Genomic DNA, 15,508 nt, shown 5'->3' with positions numbered 1-15,508 from the left:
CTAAAGCAGTATTCCCCAGCATTTTACAGTGTCAAAAGAGATGATACAATTCTCTAACACTGAATCTAATAAGCCACAAAATAAATTCATCAAATTGATCAGATAAGTTAAAAGTGTGACTTTGGCAAAGTTGGGGGCAGGGCTCATCTCCTTTTTCTATTACAGGAGAACACCTTCAGAGTTCTATCCTTAACATTCTTTGCACCTCACACAAAAGAACACACACATTATAAAAATCTATTACTGGAACTAAAAACATCATTCAGTGCATCTCAAAACTCAAGTTTTCTATTTTGGAGATAAATACTGAATTTTTTTTTGCTGAGGGTTCATACTACCTATATAATAAAATCATACATGCCAAAACTTGCTACATTTTACTAAATAATATAATGTAAGTGACTCAACAGAAACACCCGAAAGTGGTGATTCAAGAACATGTGGGAGCACATGTAGTTCTTCTTAAGAATATCTCAAAGCGGCCATGATGGAATTCTAAGTGTCCAGTGATCAGTAAGACAGATAAGCCTGCACTCACTAACGCACATTACACGGATCAGTTTACTGAGAGCTTGTGCTTATATCCCTTCTCTCAGTCACTGCTTCCTTCCCATTCTATGGAAGTGCAACTTACATTTAAGCCAACAGATTAAACCAAAAAAACAAAAAAAACCCTTGAGCTTATTATATTTCCTAAGCCATTTCACTTGCATTTATTCCGGCTCAGAAGGTCATGTGGCACACAGCTGAATTACTTTCCCACTTCATATGAAAGACTGGCACAGAGACTTAGGTTGGTTAAGGAACAAAACCCAGGAAAATACTTCCCTGAGTTCCTGTTATTTAGATGGCAGAAATAGTCTGTTTCTACACGATTACATATTTAGATGACCCCGTTTTATACATAGGCTATTTTCATAGAGTGGAAAATAAGATCAAATATGGATCAGAATGGAGGAGATTATTGATAAAGAGAAAAAACAGAGTAGCAGCAAAGGAACCTCTACCTCTTTCTGAAGCTGAATTTTCTTTTTCCAAACCCAGGAATTCTACTTGTAACATGCCTACCTTATTCTTAAACCTTTGCATACCTTGGTGTGTAACTCTTTTAGATATACTTTGGATGTTCTGTTACCATTTGATGGAGAAGAACTCACATTTCCTAATTCAGGGTCCATGTTTTTAGACTTATCAGCACCACAGTTATCTGCAAGCGATGGCTTCTGGAGCTGGTCTTGTATTGGTTTGGTTTTCTTACAAGTAATTGAAACAGCAGACATATCATGACTTTTTATTTGAATCATGTGTTTCTTCTCACTGGAGCGGGCAAGCCACAAACCAAAAAGGCTTTGTGGATCACTTACCTGAGGTGCATGTCCAATGTCTGATTTCCAGTGAGTATTTTGGTTCCTTTTCGGTTTTCTTTTTGTAGCAAATTCTTGGTCTTCTTTCACTTTAAATGGAACTCGGTTCCATACTTCATTTTCTCTATCATTACAAAAACTCTCCTCAGTTTTGTTAAAAACGTGTTCAGTGTCTGGCTTACCATTTTCATCCAACTTATTTTCATTTGAATAAAGTTTTGAAGATGACTGGCAACCATACTTTCTTGACTCAGACTTGGAATAAAATGGAAAAACATTTTCAAGACTGGGCTCTTTGTGTTCAGAGACTGCCTGGAATCCTATAGAGACAGAGGCTCCAGGTGCATCTACTTCCTCAAAATCAAATGTATTATCTGTCACGTTGGAAGGTAGTTCCTTTAAGTCACCACGTAGTTCACAGTTGTCATGTAGTGGCACTACCTTACGATGAAAAGTAATTTTGCCTTTTTCATGGATTTTACTGATTTTCTGATTTGACTTCTTTGTGATAAATTCTGAATTGTTTTCCCAGTCGAATTTGCCTTGTTTGACCCACATGTCCTCATGCTTCTCCACACAAGAACGTTTTGAAGACACAGGTATGTCCTTTCTGTCATGTTCCTTATTCATTTCTGGTTCTCTAGGCATTTTCTGCAGATGCACAAATGAAAGATTAATCTGCTTGATTTGATCTTCAGATTTCCTTTCTTTCACAGTACATGCTTGTAAAACACATTTATCCTTAAGTAGTCAAGTATGGATAAAGAAAACTTAGAAAATATTTAAAATTTAACAAACTTCTTAATCTATGTTTGGCTAGTCACAAACTAAGAAGTGAAACATAACTTGCCTTAGCCTTGAAACAGGAGAAAAACAGGAACTCAGAAACCTAACTTCGTCACTGTTTGTTTGAACTAAACAATTCACACATGTTAAATCTACCAAGAATTAGAGATTAGATTTTTAACATTACAAAGATTTCCTCACTAAAAAATATTTCACCTCTCATACCTTAGTGAGCCCCTCCAGTGCATGTAAAGATTTTTTTAAAGGACTAGTAACTGGAGAATAAGCAAACTGGAAATTATTAGGTGCCAAAATCAATTAACATCAATCAGACAGAGGAACAAATTCCTGAATTTTAATGCAAACGATATACTACGATAGTGATCTATCTCAATATGTATTCTCTGCATCCACTGAGTTATATTATACTCTAACATTCACTAGTGAGAGTGAATAAAAGAATTTTTAATAATATTTACTGACTTCCTACCCTGAAATGAAATAAATTAGAAAGTTTTTGTTTCTTCCCTAACAGCAAAGGTCCAATCGTGGAAGGTTTGATTCTCTTACTAGGCAGTTGGGTTGACTCTATGACCCCTATTCTCTCCCTGATTGTAGATTCTGAAATCGATTACATAGAGATCACAAGACAGAAGAAATCTTTCACCTTGGCATTAATGACTTGCAATTTGAAACTGCAAATTTGGACCACTGGGAATGACTGTTCCTTACATGAAACTAACTTGGTGGCCATCACTGCTATATTATTTACAATTTCAACTGCTTATATCACATGATTTAATATTTGATATCACCTTCATCATGTGAGGAATTTATAAAGATGGAAGATGTAAGCCATATTCAGGAAGGTTTTTTGCCTCAATTCCAAGGATAAAGTGTAACTATAAATTATTACAGATCCTAACAATACTTTAAGATTTGTAATTAGATAAAATGCTATTAAAAACTAAATATTAAGTAATTATTTATTGACTCTAAAAGTCTAGTTTGAAAGGCAATTTCTTTTGAACTGTGTTATTAAACCACAGAAAACAGTATTAAACAAGAAACTTAAATTTACATTTTTACATACCTGTGAGTGGTTATTTTCACTTCCATCAAGTCTTTCTTGCTCTTCCTCAGATGCCCTTTGTAAGTCTAGGTCTGCTGAAAAATGAATATGCTTAGTTAAAATTCACTACTTAGAACAGCTAGATCAAAGGCATCAGCTTTATAAAAACAGAAAAAACATTTCATCAATTGACAGTTGAAATTAAACTTAATCTTTAGCTGGATATTTACTTCTTTAAGAAATACTTCTAATTATCTAAAACTTCAACAAACTATTTGGGAAATACTAGATGTTACCAGATTAAAGGCATACAAACATCTCAAAGTTTCATTCACAAATTGATTCACCAGACATGAACAAGACAAAGAGAAATAAAACAAAATTTAAAAATACAGTAGAAATATACAAAGTCACGACAGACTCTATTCTCTACCTCCTAACAGTACCTTGTTAACAACATACCAGGCTTCAAGAGCAATGTTAAACATGGTTTCCAAAATTACTGTTACTTTTTATGCTTTTATCTTTCCTTAATCTGAAATGTTTCCCTCTATTGTTCTGACAGATTCCTTTTCCTCTTTGAAGACTCAGCCTGCTCTGTGAAGTCCTCCTGGATTGCAGCTGTCTTTCCACACAGACACAGGGATCTCTTTCCTTGGAGCTACCTTGGTACTTCACAGATTTTTCTAGTGTGTCTTCACCAGCTGAACTGTAAACTATTTCTTTACATGTCTATCCTCTTTGCTCCCATGCTGTAGAGGACAAACTCTTAAAAGTATCTGTGTATAAACAGTATTTATTAGAAAAACTTTGAGTTTAGAGCTTGTAGTCACTACTATAGGAGATAACTGAGAATCTTTTGTAAATACAACATTAATTCTGCAGGTAAGGAAAGAAAAGATAAAACTATAGGAGCAGAAAAAATATTGTATGACTTATTACTACAGCTCTGATTATATCACTGATTAAGGCACTAAATTAATTGGTATATAAAGTAGAACACATATTAGATGTGGTTAATCAACAGACTGGGTATCCTAGAAGAATCAGAATTGATATTCCATATATTATTTTTAAGTGATAAAGCACTCCTTAGAAACCAATATCCTTTTCGACCCATCAATCCATTAAAAATAATAAAACAAGTTGATATACTGTGTGGAAACAGTTAAGAAGGAGGTCCTGTGTAGCAAATTCCCAATGACTGCCACTACTGCTGGGAAAGCCACTACTAAAATACAGAAAGGCAGAGAATACACTAGAAATACTTTGATATTTAGTTGCAGAGGTGCTTTTTCAGTTACACTGAATATAGCTATAACAAATATTTATAAATTCAGAGCTAGATAAAAATAAAGCTAAGAAACCATACTTTGAGAAGGGAATCTTTGGATGGCCACCTAGGTTTCCCAACTAGTCACAAAGCTCTAGACATCACCCTTCTACCCGCTCTCAGGAGCGTGCTAAATACTATTCTGAACGAATTTACTTTCACCTAATTCTCTTTGCTATTTAATATGTTGCTATGGTCAGAGGATGAATGTAAATGTCATGCCAAAAGGTATTGTCTGGTTGTAGGTTGCATAAAAGGAGTAAACACAAAGGAGATCCTGCCACAAAATGATTTCTGCAAAGTCAGAGTATGGTGAAGCCACGCACAGGTAGACTATGGCTAGTTCTCTATGCTGCTTTATTACCTTCTTTGCGGCTTCTGTTCTCTGGCAGCTGTGACTCACACAGGCCACGGAGCGCTGCATGTTCTGACACAGACACAGCTCCAATATTCATCCGGTCTTTATATACCAGGGCCGTCTGCCTCAGTTCTGTGGGTGCTGACTGGTTTGTGGTCACTGATCGTGATACCAACGGACATTTATCAGCTTTCAAATGCTCGGCTCTTTGACCAGCCTCATTATTGAGGCTCAAACTAGTAGAAACCCAGTCTGAAGAACCTGAAAACAAAGTTTCCACTTATTAGAATGTGAACAACAATACAAATGACTAACTTTTACGAATTCTCTTCCCAGAGCAGCAGCCCCACGTCCTCAACCCCATGCCCTCCTCTCCACCAAACACACTGCTCCTTCCCAGCTGGTTGTAATTTACATGTCATTGCTGTTCATATAGGGAACCACTGTCTCTCTTTTTTCTACCTTTAATTTTCTAGAATTACTAATTTGGATTCACTCATCACTCTCTATAAAACAGTCTACATTCTGTAAGAGCTTTATGAACAATTATGATTCTTCAACATATGAATTTTTTCATTAACAAAATGTATGCCTAACCAGCCATTTACTGGATGTTTAAATATGCATGACAGTATTGAGTCCTAGAGATGTGGGCTTTAAGAAAACTTTTACTGAATGGTACTACATAAATTACAATGAGACAGTCTTTCCTCAATGTACCAATATCTTCAGAATTCTTACCTTAAGCCTTGGATAAACATCATAAATTTATATAAGAAAGGATAGCCTTGAGTGACTAATTTTTTCCATATAAAAATAGGGTAAATCTAGGTACAAACCAGATCCAAAGAGTACAGAGTGCCATGAGACAGGAAATATCTAACAAAAATGTTTTCCTTTTTTAAAAAGAATTAAGTTGTCAGATTCAAACTTTTTAAGACAAGTTAAAGAAGAAAAGGCGAGAAATGTAGAAGTGAACGTTAAAGCCCACTTCATCACAAGGGCCCCTTTATTATTTCACATCCATGAACCCTGTTTAAAACAGCACTTCTCAAGTGTCATCTGAGAAGCCCTGAAGCCCCATGTTCCCTCCATCTAGGGAGTCCAGGAGGTCAAAACTATTTTCACAATAGTACTGAATGCTATTTTCATTCTCATTCTCTGTTAAGGGTGCAGTGGAGGTTTCCAGATACATGACATGTGATAACATCAAAGCTCTAATGGTGAATGGAATGTTTGTGTGTGCTTGTTTTTTAAATCTTTCAGCTTTATTTTCTAATATACTAAACATCAATAGATACAACCCACTTAAAAGTTCTTCAAAATTCTCAATAATTTTTAATAGTATAAAAAATACCCTAAACCCAAAAGCTTTTAGGATTATTGTTTTAAAATATCATATCTACCAAACATTAAGGTAGGACTAATTACTTCCATCATTTTTAATAATCAAAGACACCACACACACACACACACACACACAGAGAGAGAGAGAGAGAGAAAGAGAGAGAGAGAGAGAGAGAGCGCTAATCAAACCATCCAGTTGGCTTAAGACCTTTGGGCTAGGGAAATAGCTCAGTGGTAGACCACATGCTTAGCATGCACAAGGTTCTGGGTTCAATCCCTAGGACCTTCATTAATAAATAAATACAGAAATAAATAAATATCATCAATGTGATAGCACTAGATGAAATAATTAAAGTGAAATATGACTGACATGTTAGCAAGGGAAGCTTTACTCTACATAAAGGTCAAAATTCAATTAAGCATTTTAAAACTGGAAAAATCTTAGAACCTAATAATCAATCTCTCAGAATCCCTGAAGAGTATAGGGACTCCAAGCTGAGCACTTTAGTGTCTCCCAACCTCAACAGAAACATCCAAGTCAAAGCTGACATTTTAAAAATCTATTTCTTAAGCTTATATATATTTTTCAAACATGGATACCACTAATAACATCTGCCTTATTTATGTCATCTTTCAATTAAATTTGAAGAAATAAAAGGAATTACCAATAAGAAGACTGTACTTCTTTTCAGAGCTAAATTTGTATTGCAGAATTTACCTGATTTGAATGTTTGTAAATTCTTCATTTCTCCTGTTTTCTTAGGAACAGAATCTTTCACTCCAACTGCAGGCTGAATGGTTTTTGAAACACACCGATTAATAATGTACATTTGATACAATCTGTAGTAATCATTCAAGGGGGGAGGGTCTAGCTCAGTGGTAGAGTGCCTGCTTAGCAGTGCATGAGGTCCTAAGCTAAATTCCCAGTACCCTCACTAAATTAAAAAAAAAAAATCAAGATAAAAGTATAAAAGTTCTTACCTTCAAGTGAGGATATTTTTCAGTAGAATCTAAAAGCCAAAAGGGACACATAGTCAATTAGATGTAAATATGAAAGCCAACTACCCATTCACGCAGAGTTAGTACTGCGCAACCCTCGTGCTTGCTTTGGAAATGAACACGTTAGGTTTCGGTGTTTTGTTTTTCAGGGGCAGTTAGGACAGCAACAAGACAGAAACATGAATCCATTATAGATACTCAATAAAGAACGGGAATATAGGTTTAACAAAACATGCAGTTAAGATTTCAAACGTACGATTATGTTTCAAGTGACTTATTTATAAAATAGAAACGTGTACATATACCAGTGTGAACTTGCTGCCTGAGAAGGAGAAAAGCGATCTCTAATCAGAGGAACAAATCACGGCTCCAAGAAGACAAATGTGAAAGCTGACCGTAAAGTGCCACAGCACATCTTTAATGCGATTGACACCGTTAGACTACAAGTACTTATCATGCTCTTCAATTCGTCCTGTAATTTAGGAAGTCCACAGTTGTGATGGCAGTTCATTTGAATGTGCAATTCACTTCTCATCAGAGAAAGTGTTATGAATTGATCGCCTTGGATACACACTTGTAGGATAATAGTTCATAAAAATATTTTTCCCATACCCACATGGGCTATTGGTATGCCTACATTTCTTGGATCCTCTAGCCATCAATGTTTCTTGATCCACTCATACAAGAAAGAATGTATACTGAGTTTTCAATATTGAAATCTGGTGATCAAAATAAATTTTAATTGCCACAGAATTATTAGATATTAAAAGTCTTTTATATTTCAAAACCTGTGCAGTATTCAGTGAAAATAACAACTTCAGCATTTATGGAATGAACCCTGTTAGTTTCTTTTCTTTCCAAAAGTAGTTTGGTTTGGTAAATCAGGCTAATGTTTACAAGGATTTTTGTGAAACAACTGTCTTCTCAAAAAATTAGCTATCCTTAAACAAACAAACAAAAAGCACAGTCAATGCTTCATATTCAAGTTAATCTCATTGGAATAACAAATACCAATACAACATTTACCTTTGAAGCCTGATAGGAGGAGAGGCTGTGGTTTACCCCAATTCTAGGCCCCCTCCTGATTCCAGTATTCTCTGGAGTGGCAATGATCTAACCTACCTTCAGTGCAAATACACTGACACCATTGAAAAGGAGTTCTCTCAAGTTTCCTCCTCAATTCCAAAATCACCTACCTGCTGCCTTTTTTTCCTCCTTCCTTCCTTTCACTTTCCTCTTCAAAGGTACCTCTACATCTGTGGTCTTAAATCTTCCCCTTTTCTATTCTTCTGACAGACGATCCCCACCACTTCTTTTTCCTCTCTGCTTAGCAGCAGTAGCTTACATCTCTAGTTTCTACTTCAACTCTTTGCCTCCCTCTGGCTATGAATGTGCTCAGAAAGAAAAACAAAATCATGCTTTTCCTTGTTGCTGTTGTCTTTAACTCCCCAGTGGCTCTTCTTCCAGATTCCCCTAAACACAAGTCTACCTTCTGAGCGTGATCTGAAGACCAGCAACAAGGGCTTCACCTGAGAGCTTGTTAGAAACACAGACCCACTGCTCAGAATGTGCACTTTTCACTGGGTCCCCAGGTGACTAAAATTTGAGAAACTCCGGTCTATACCGAGTCTGCTTCTATAGCACTCGGACTTAACTGACCTCTCTGAAATCCAGCTGCACACGTCTCACTGTAACACTTCCCCAAAAGCTGCATCAGGAGCTGCAGACTTTTCAGTGGACTCTTTACCAGGCTCCAGCTCCCCTGACCTCCCTGGAATGCACCCTACTCTCTTCCTCTTTCCCACTCTTCTGTTGGCCTATGAGACACCATCCTATAAGGCAGCAACACGCTGCATGACACGAAGGTCCAGACATTGACAGCTGACCACACATGCCTGTGCTCACCGGCAGCCACACCCGGCTCTGCGTGATCAGGTACCACAGTCCTCGCTGCCTTCCTAAAGGTCAGGGGGACGGGGGAGTGGAACGTTCTGCTGTGCCTCCCGGACAAGCTTTGGTGCTGGAAGAAGCTCAATTCATACCCGTCTCATTTCAAACACTCTTGTCTTCCTTCTCCTAAAGAACTATTCTACATTACCACCTCCTGCCAGGGACCGCCCCCTCCTTTTCCTTCATTCACTCCCCTCCTCTCTACCTCTCTCATTCTTCACTCCCTCCTTCCCTCCTCCTGGTTTCCTGCCTGTCCTCAGGTCACAGAGCATCTTGAAAGAAAGCTAACAACTGAGCTCCTTAAACAGCATTCTAGTTTAATCTGTTGCTGACACCTGGTAAGATATACAATATACTTCCTCTTCTCTTTTTTCTCACTATATGTTCAACAGGTGATTTTCTTTGGCTGAGAGAATAGATCCAAATCCATGTTTTAAATCAACATTCTGTAAAATGACTTTTTTTTTTAATAAAATACAGTACTTACTTTCTATTTGTCCATTTAATGTATTTTTTTCTCCTAGACCTGCAGCTCCAGATAAATGATCGATACAGTTCGGTAGTTCAATCTCGGAGATACTCTGTTAAAATTAATATTAATAATGAGTTGCATAAAGATTTCCTGATTCCTTTCTAACAAAATACCTGCATTTCCTACCTTATTATTATTTTTTTAATTTCCTACTTTAAAAGCAATTACACTTAAAAACAAAATAAGCATATCCTGGAAACCCAAACACTTAAATAGAAAATTTCATACACACTCTTTAGATCAAGTCTATCTTTTATCTTCACTTGGCTTTTGACTCTGTAAACTGAGCATGGAAAGCTAGAGCAAATATTTTCACAGACAAAATACTGACTTACATGCAGATTTCAACAAAGAATTAACTTCAAAACACCTAATTCCATTTTGCATTCCTCGACAAAAGAAGAGGACGTTTAAAAAAATATGTATTTTTATATGTATAACTGAATTGCTTTGCAGTACACTTGAAAGTAACATTATAAACTGACTACACTTCAGTAAAAAGTAAAATTAAAAATATACATATTTAAATATATTCTTTAATAAGTGTGCTATAAGTTTAAAATGTTTCTTAGTACAGATATTGTTTTTAGTATTAAAATAGCATACATGGCATGAAAAGAAGCCTTAGAGTCTGTCATGTTGAGTATTAACAGAACACTGTGGAAACTGCTACATTTCAGTAAACAAAGGCTTAGCAGAATCTAACTATTATTTGATAAAACTTTTATTGATAGGGAAAATAGTTGAATAAAGTACCAAAATAGAAAGAAAAATATTTGTTTAAATTAACAGCAGAAAAATGTTTAATGTAGCTATGCAGCTCTTCAAAAAAAGTACCATAAGCTTTACTTTACTTAGGGAAGAATAAGAACACTGCTTAGTGACCACCCGCATGTGCCAGGCCCTTATGATGCACATTCTCTTTTCTACACACAACAATAATAACAGTGATTCTAAGGACGGTTACCCACTTGCTGCTTCCTGGTCACTCCAAGATGCTGGAGTATGGTGATGAGCAGATGTGACCCGCTGATCTCTCTGTCCGGAACATCCCTCCCCGGGACCTTCGTGTGACTGGCTCCTTCCTGTCCATCACCTGGCAGCTCTGGTCACACTCAGCTCTTTTCTGACTACCTAAATTCCACCCTTACTCCACCCTCGTCCTAACTACAAACTCCCCCACTGTTGTCTAAACTAACGCTCTCCACGTTCCTTATATGAAGGACTTACTGTCCCTGATAAAGGGTTCCTGTTTACTTGTTCTTCTGTTCCTGCCACTACAGCCTAACCCCTCAACTGCGACATTCAGTGTCTAACTGCCTGGTGCATAGCTGGTGTTCAGGAACAGGAATTTATTTAAGGTCAAAACATCTAAAACCCCCAGAGGGCTTCAAGTACTAAAGCACTATATACCTATCAGAGATGTCCGATAATAGTCTACCAACACTCAACATACCCCAAATGAGAAATCCCCATGCCCGCTCTAACTTTCCCATTTTATTGTCCTTCAGATTTTAAAAAAGTGTCCTCAGCATTTCACTAGGTCACTAGTGGCCACTGTGATCATTCTGTCTTACATTTCTATAGCACCCTTTACAGTTGACAATGTGTTTTCACACTTGTTACCACATTTTTGTTCATGACACATAACCTAAGACGTACGTATCAGTACCATGTTTTTGAACGAGGTCACTGACATTCAAATAAGTCAGACAAGTTTTTCCAAGATCCCACAGTGGGTCAGAACCAGGATGCTATCTCTGCTGACTTCAGATACAGTGCTGTGCCACTAGGCAGGAGCTGCCGAGATCCAAGGGTTCAGGCTCTTCTTGCCTCTTTCCATGGCTATCACCTTGGAATAGGTCATCACTACCCTGCACTTAGCTTCCTTCAAGTTCAGTCGCCATAAAAGTACTCAGTGCACGCTATTTTCCCTACCCAAAATGGGCTGTCCTCATTAAAACATCACTAAACCAAACTGCTGGTATTTTAACCCCACATATTTATTACTATTCCACATGCTTTTGCTTATCCTGAAATGTTCATTGCAGATCTACTTGACAATCCAAATATAATGGTACTTTCAATTCACAGGCACTGTCTTTTCAAGAACAAAGTGGTTAAACAAACAAAAACACCGTTTTTTTGTGGGGGTTTTTTTGTTTTCTTTTTTTTGTACAACCTCTCTCTCTCTGAATCTCACTAAGAGTTTTACACATTCACTTATCACGAAGAAACAAACATCTGGTCACAGGCTGACCAAGAATTATTTTCTTTAGTTTTTAGAAAAGGTAACTTCAGAACACAAACCAATTCCCTGTGACTTCTAAGCTTTGGCTTTTGCACTACATACACCAGTTTCATTAGGTGAGTCTGGAAAATTAACAGAAGTGCACTCTGCAGTAGTATGACATGTAGCATGGAATGACTTTACTAAGTGTGGGTTAAAATGAGGAAAAAATTTGGCTGGGAAAATGCAAAAGTGAGAAAGTGAAGTCAAAACATCCCTCCATTTATGTTTTAACATCACGCAACGCTTATACTTGAAAATAATACTAGAAGGCAGCACCTCAGAATCCAAGGGTGATTCGACATCTTCCTTTTCTTCTAATCCTAATGCTGAAGTTGCATCTACAAAATGCAGTCACAGATACATTAATGAGAACACATACTGCTAGGAAGTTAAATATATATATAAGTCTATCTTGATTCATGAATATGTCAAGAAAATAAAGTGGCAGAAAAGAATTTCAGAGGGTTGAAGCATTTTCTGGAAGAAAACTTGGTCGTAGTTGGGATATTTATGAAAGAAGATGGCAAAAGAAAAACACTTAAGAAGAAATGGACATCATATTTGGATCTACACACTTTACATTTTTTACACTAGCTTTTTTTTTTAATGGCGGTACTGGGAATTGAACCCAGGACCTCGTGCATGCTAGGCATGCGCTCTCCCACTGAGCTATACCCTCCCCCCTCCAACCACATTAACTTTTAAGCACAGAAGAAAATCCATAGATGCTCACTGACTTACCACCTCTGTCACTTTTATGTGTTCCATCAACAGGAATCAATTTGCTATGATCTGCTTGCTCCTTTAGAACGCTGTTAATAGTCCGAGTGCCATTCTCTTTCCCCCCAGTTTTCGGCTTTGTTGCTTCTTCCTATAAAAACAAAACAAAATGTAACAAAAACCCAACTTCAGAAAACATCATATTCCTACACCTGGTCATTCAATCAGTCAGGAAGAGAACATATATTTACTGTATCCATCACATCATAGGCATTATCCTGGGAGAAGCTGGCAATATACATAAAAGACAGATTCTGCTCTATATTCTAGGGGAGACAGAGACACATGAAAATGAATCAACACAGACAAGTATCATTCAGCAGCTCTACACCTGCAGTGAACAGATACAGTAAGGGCACAAAGGAGAGAAGAGACTTGCTGCATGTCAATAGCTCAGGGAATGCTGGGAAGACCAGACTGTGTCTTAAAAGACAGACCCTGTGCAGAGAGCAGATGTGAAGGGGGTTCTAAAAAGGGCAGCCTGAGCCAAAGGTCGAGGTGTGAAACAGCATGATAAGTCACATGGAAAACTAGAACAGTTACTGGGGTTGGAATGGAGAGACAAAATTTCCTAGATTAAATATAAGACATCACTTCATCAATTTAAATGTGAGGACTTCTAAAAAAAGAAGTAACTTCAAGTTAAAACTAACTTCCATAGGGCACTATATTCAATATCTCACAAACAACTACAATGGAAAAGAAAGAAAAAGAATTAGATATATGCATATATATGTATAACCAAATCATTTTACTGCACACCTGTAACTCATACAATACTGTACATCAACTACATTTGAGTTAAAAAACAAACTTCTATAACCAAAAAGAAAAAAGTGAGGATCAAATTTTCTTTCTGTTGTTCATAAAATCAGCTATATGTCCTTCAGAAGAGTCTGAGCACTTTTTTCCATGACCTGACTTTTCCCTCTCTTAATTTGAATTTGAGGTAATTTCTATCATAATTTGTACTATAGACTTCCTGCTCTCACTTAACCCCACTATTTCTGCTGTGTTTGTATAATAATCTCTCTCATTTTGACACTCATTCATCTTGTCCTTATTAGATGAATCCTTCCCCTTTGTACCCCTGCCCATCTTCATATTCATCCAGCTGTTCTTTCCAGTTGCTTTCTTATCTTTCCTTTCTTAATGGCATATTTGAGAACTGTTTATGCCACCAAACTTTACAAATCTCAGTCCTGCACGTGTACCTCTCTTGTTATCACACTGTTTTCTATTGTGATCTTGAGCACTTCCATTCCTCTGTAGGATCCTTTTCATCCCCATGAGAATCAGGGGGACGGTAAGTGAAAAAGCACAGGAGGGAAAAGTTAAAAACAAAACGACTTACCTCTGTAACACCAAGGACTGCTGAAGACGTGAGAGGTTCTGGTGCTGGGGAGGCAGGATGAGAGAAGCCTGAAACTTCACTTGATGGTTGGGAAAAGGTTCTAACTGCATCTTCATTTTCATTATTAGAATTATTGTCCTCAAAGAAGGTGCTAGTTCCTGGTTTCAAAACACCATCTTTTGCCTCTGCTGTAGCGACAAGGTATGGTAGATGAAATTATCTATAATTTCTCACCAGTGAAAACACAAAAAGACAGTCTTCAAATAACTTACTGTTTATCACGGGTTCTCCCCAGGCCTGAATTAGCTTTGCGAATCTTGGATGCCGGACTTTCTAGAGAAGAAAATAACAGCTTTAAGAACAACAAATATGAAATTGAATAAAGTAATTATAACATTCCCCATTCCTAGATGATCTAACACAAAGAGCGCTGGCTTCGGAGTCATTCAGATATGGATTCAAGTCCTGGGTCTGTCATTTACCAACCTACATCTTCTCATGGGGTGAGGATTATGAGAGATGACCTCGGGGTCCCAAAATGTTACTTTCTTTACCCCTCATTGATTATTATACAACACTATGGTATCCATTAGATGACATTCTTGACCAAAATGATCTAGAACAAAAACTTATCCCTGATAGTTTAGAGTCCTATTGAAAAAACTAACATTAAGAAATTTAAAGTAACTGTTATATTTTGAAATGTGCTTGCATGACTTATGTATGTGTGAATGATCTCTCATGAGGGAAATATGAGAGTTTACTTTTTAGCAGTATCTTATTTGGATGAGTTAGAACAGCAAACAGGATAAGCTACTTCTATTCCATTTGCCAAAAAGCTGAAGACAAATGATTGTTCAAATTCAGCTACTTCTAAGAAAGAGGAATAAAAACAAAAGTAATTCTGAGGGGCAATGACTCATGAGTGAAAGCCACACACATAGTAAACAGAAAGCTGTCACTAAATATGTTTACAGAGGCAGAGTGAGATGGACTGAAAGAACAGACACTGAAGAAGTGTTTTCTGCAAAAAAAAATATTAAGTTTGGGGCAAACCATTAAAAAAAAAAGTGGGGAGGAGGAAGAAAAGAAAAAATGAGACATGACTAGTCAAGTACAAACTTAGGGCAAGAAAAAAAGAAAAATGTAAGTATAACAAGGCATGTGGAGAAATATATATATTTCAGCATTTATATATAATAGATCAGGGATGTATCAGTATTGTTAGGGATATACGATGAGTGAAAGCCTCTGTTTTACCTTTTTATTATATATATAAAAATATAAGTTATATATGCAAGTATATATATTATTCTTCAGCAAACTTTATAAAAATATCA

General features: G+C 36.8%; 1 protein-coding gene across 1 annotated transcript in view; it reads right to left on the bottom strand.

Moving 5' to 3' along the window:
• LOC141573313 (ankyrin repeat domain-containing protein 26-like) overlaps window positions 1–15,508 on the bottom strand; it is a 40,482-nt gene that overhangs the window by 19,140 nt on the left and 5,834 nt on the right. Inside the window, exons 5-14 of the mRNA XM_074360127.1 lie at window positions 14,441–14,501; window positions 14,169–14,356; window positions 12,776–12,905; window positions 12,311–12,372; window positions 9,697–9,790; window positions 7,242–7,270; window positions 6,979–7,051; window positions 4,920–5,174; window positions 3,244–3,317; window positions 1,365–2,015 (exon numbers count right to left, since the gene is read on the bottom strand). Coding sequence (XP_074216228.1) covers window positions 1,365–2,015; window positions 3,244–3,317; window positions 4,920–5,174; window positions 6,979–7,051; window positions 7,242–7,270; window positions 9,697–9,790; window positions 12,311–12,372; window positions 12,776–12,905; window positions 14,169–14,356; window positions 14,441–14,501 — 1,617 coding nt within the window. The remainder of the gene's footprint in view (window positions 1–1,364; window positions 2,016–3,243; window positions 3,318–4,919; window positions 5,175–6,978; window positions 7,052–7,241; window positions 7,271–9,696; window positions 9,791–12,310; window positions 12,373–12,775; window positions 12,906–14,168; window positions 14,357–14,440; window positions 14,502–15,508) is intronic.

This window comes from Camelus bactrianus, unplaced genomic scaffold (genome assembly GCF_048773025.1).
Source record: "Camelus bactrianus isolate YW-2024 breed Bactrian camel unplaced genomic scaffold, ASM4877302v1 HiC_scaffold_19, whole genome shotgun sequence".
Taxonomy (NCBI): domain Eukaryota; kingdom Metazoa; phylum Chordata; class Mammalia; order Artiodactyla; family Camelidae; genus Camelus; species Camelus bactrianus.
Note: the sequence above shows the minus strand (reverse complement) of the source record. Positions and strands in the feature narration are given on the sequence as shown.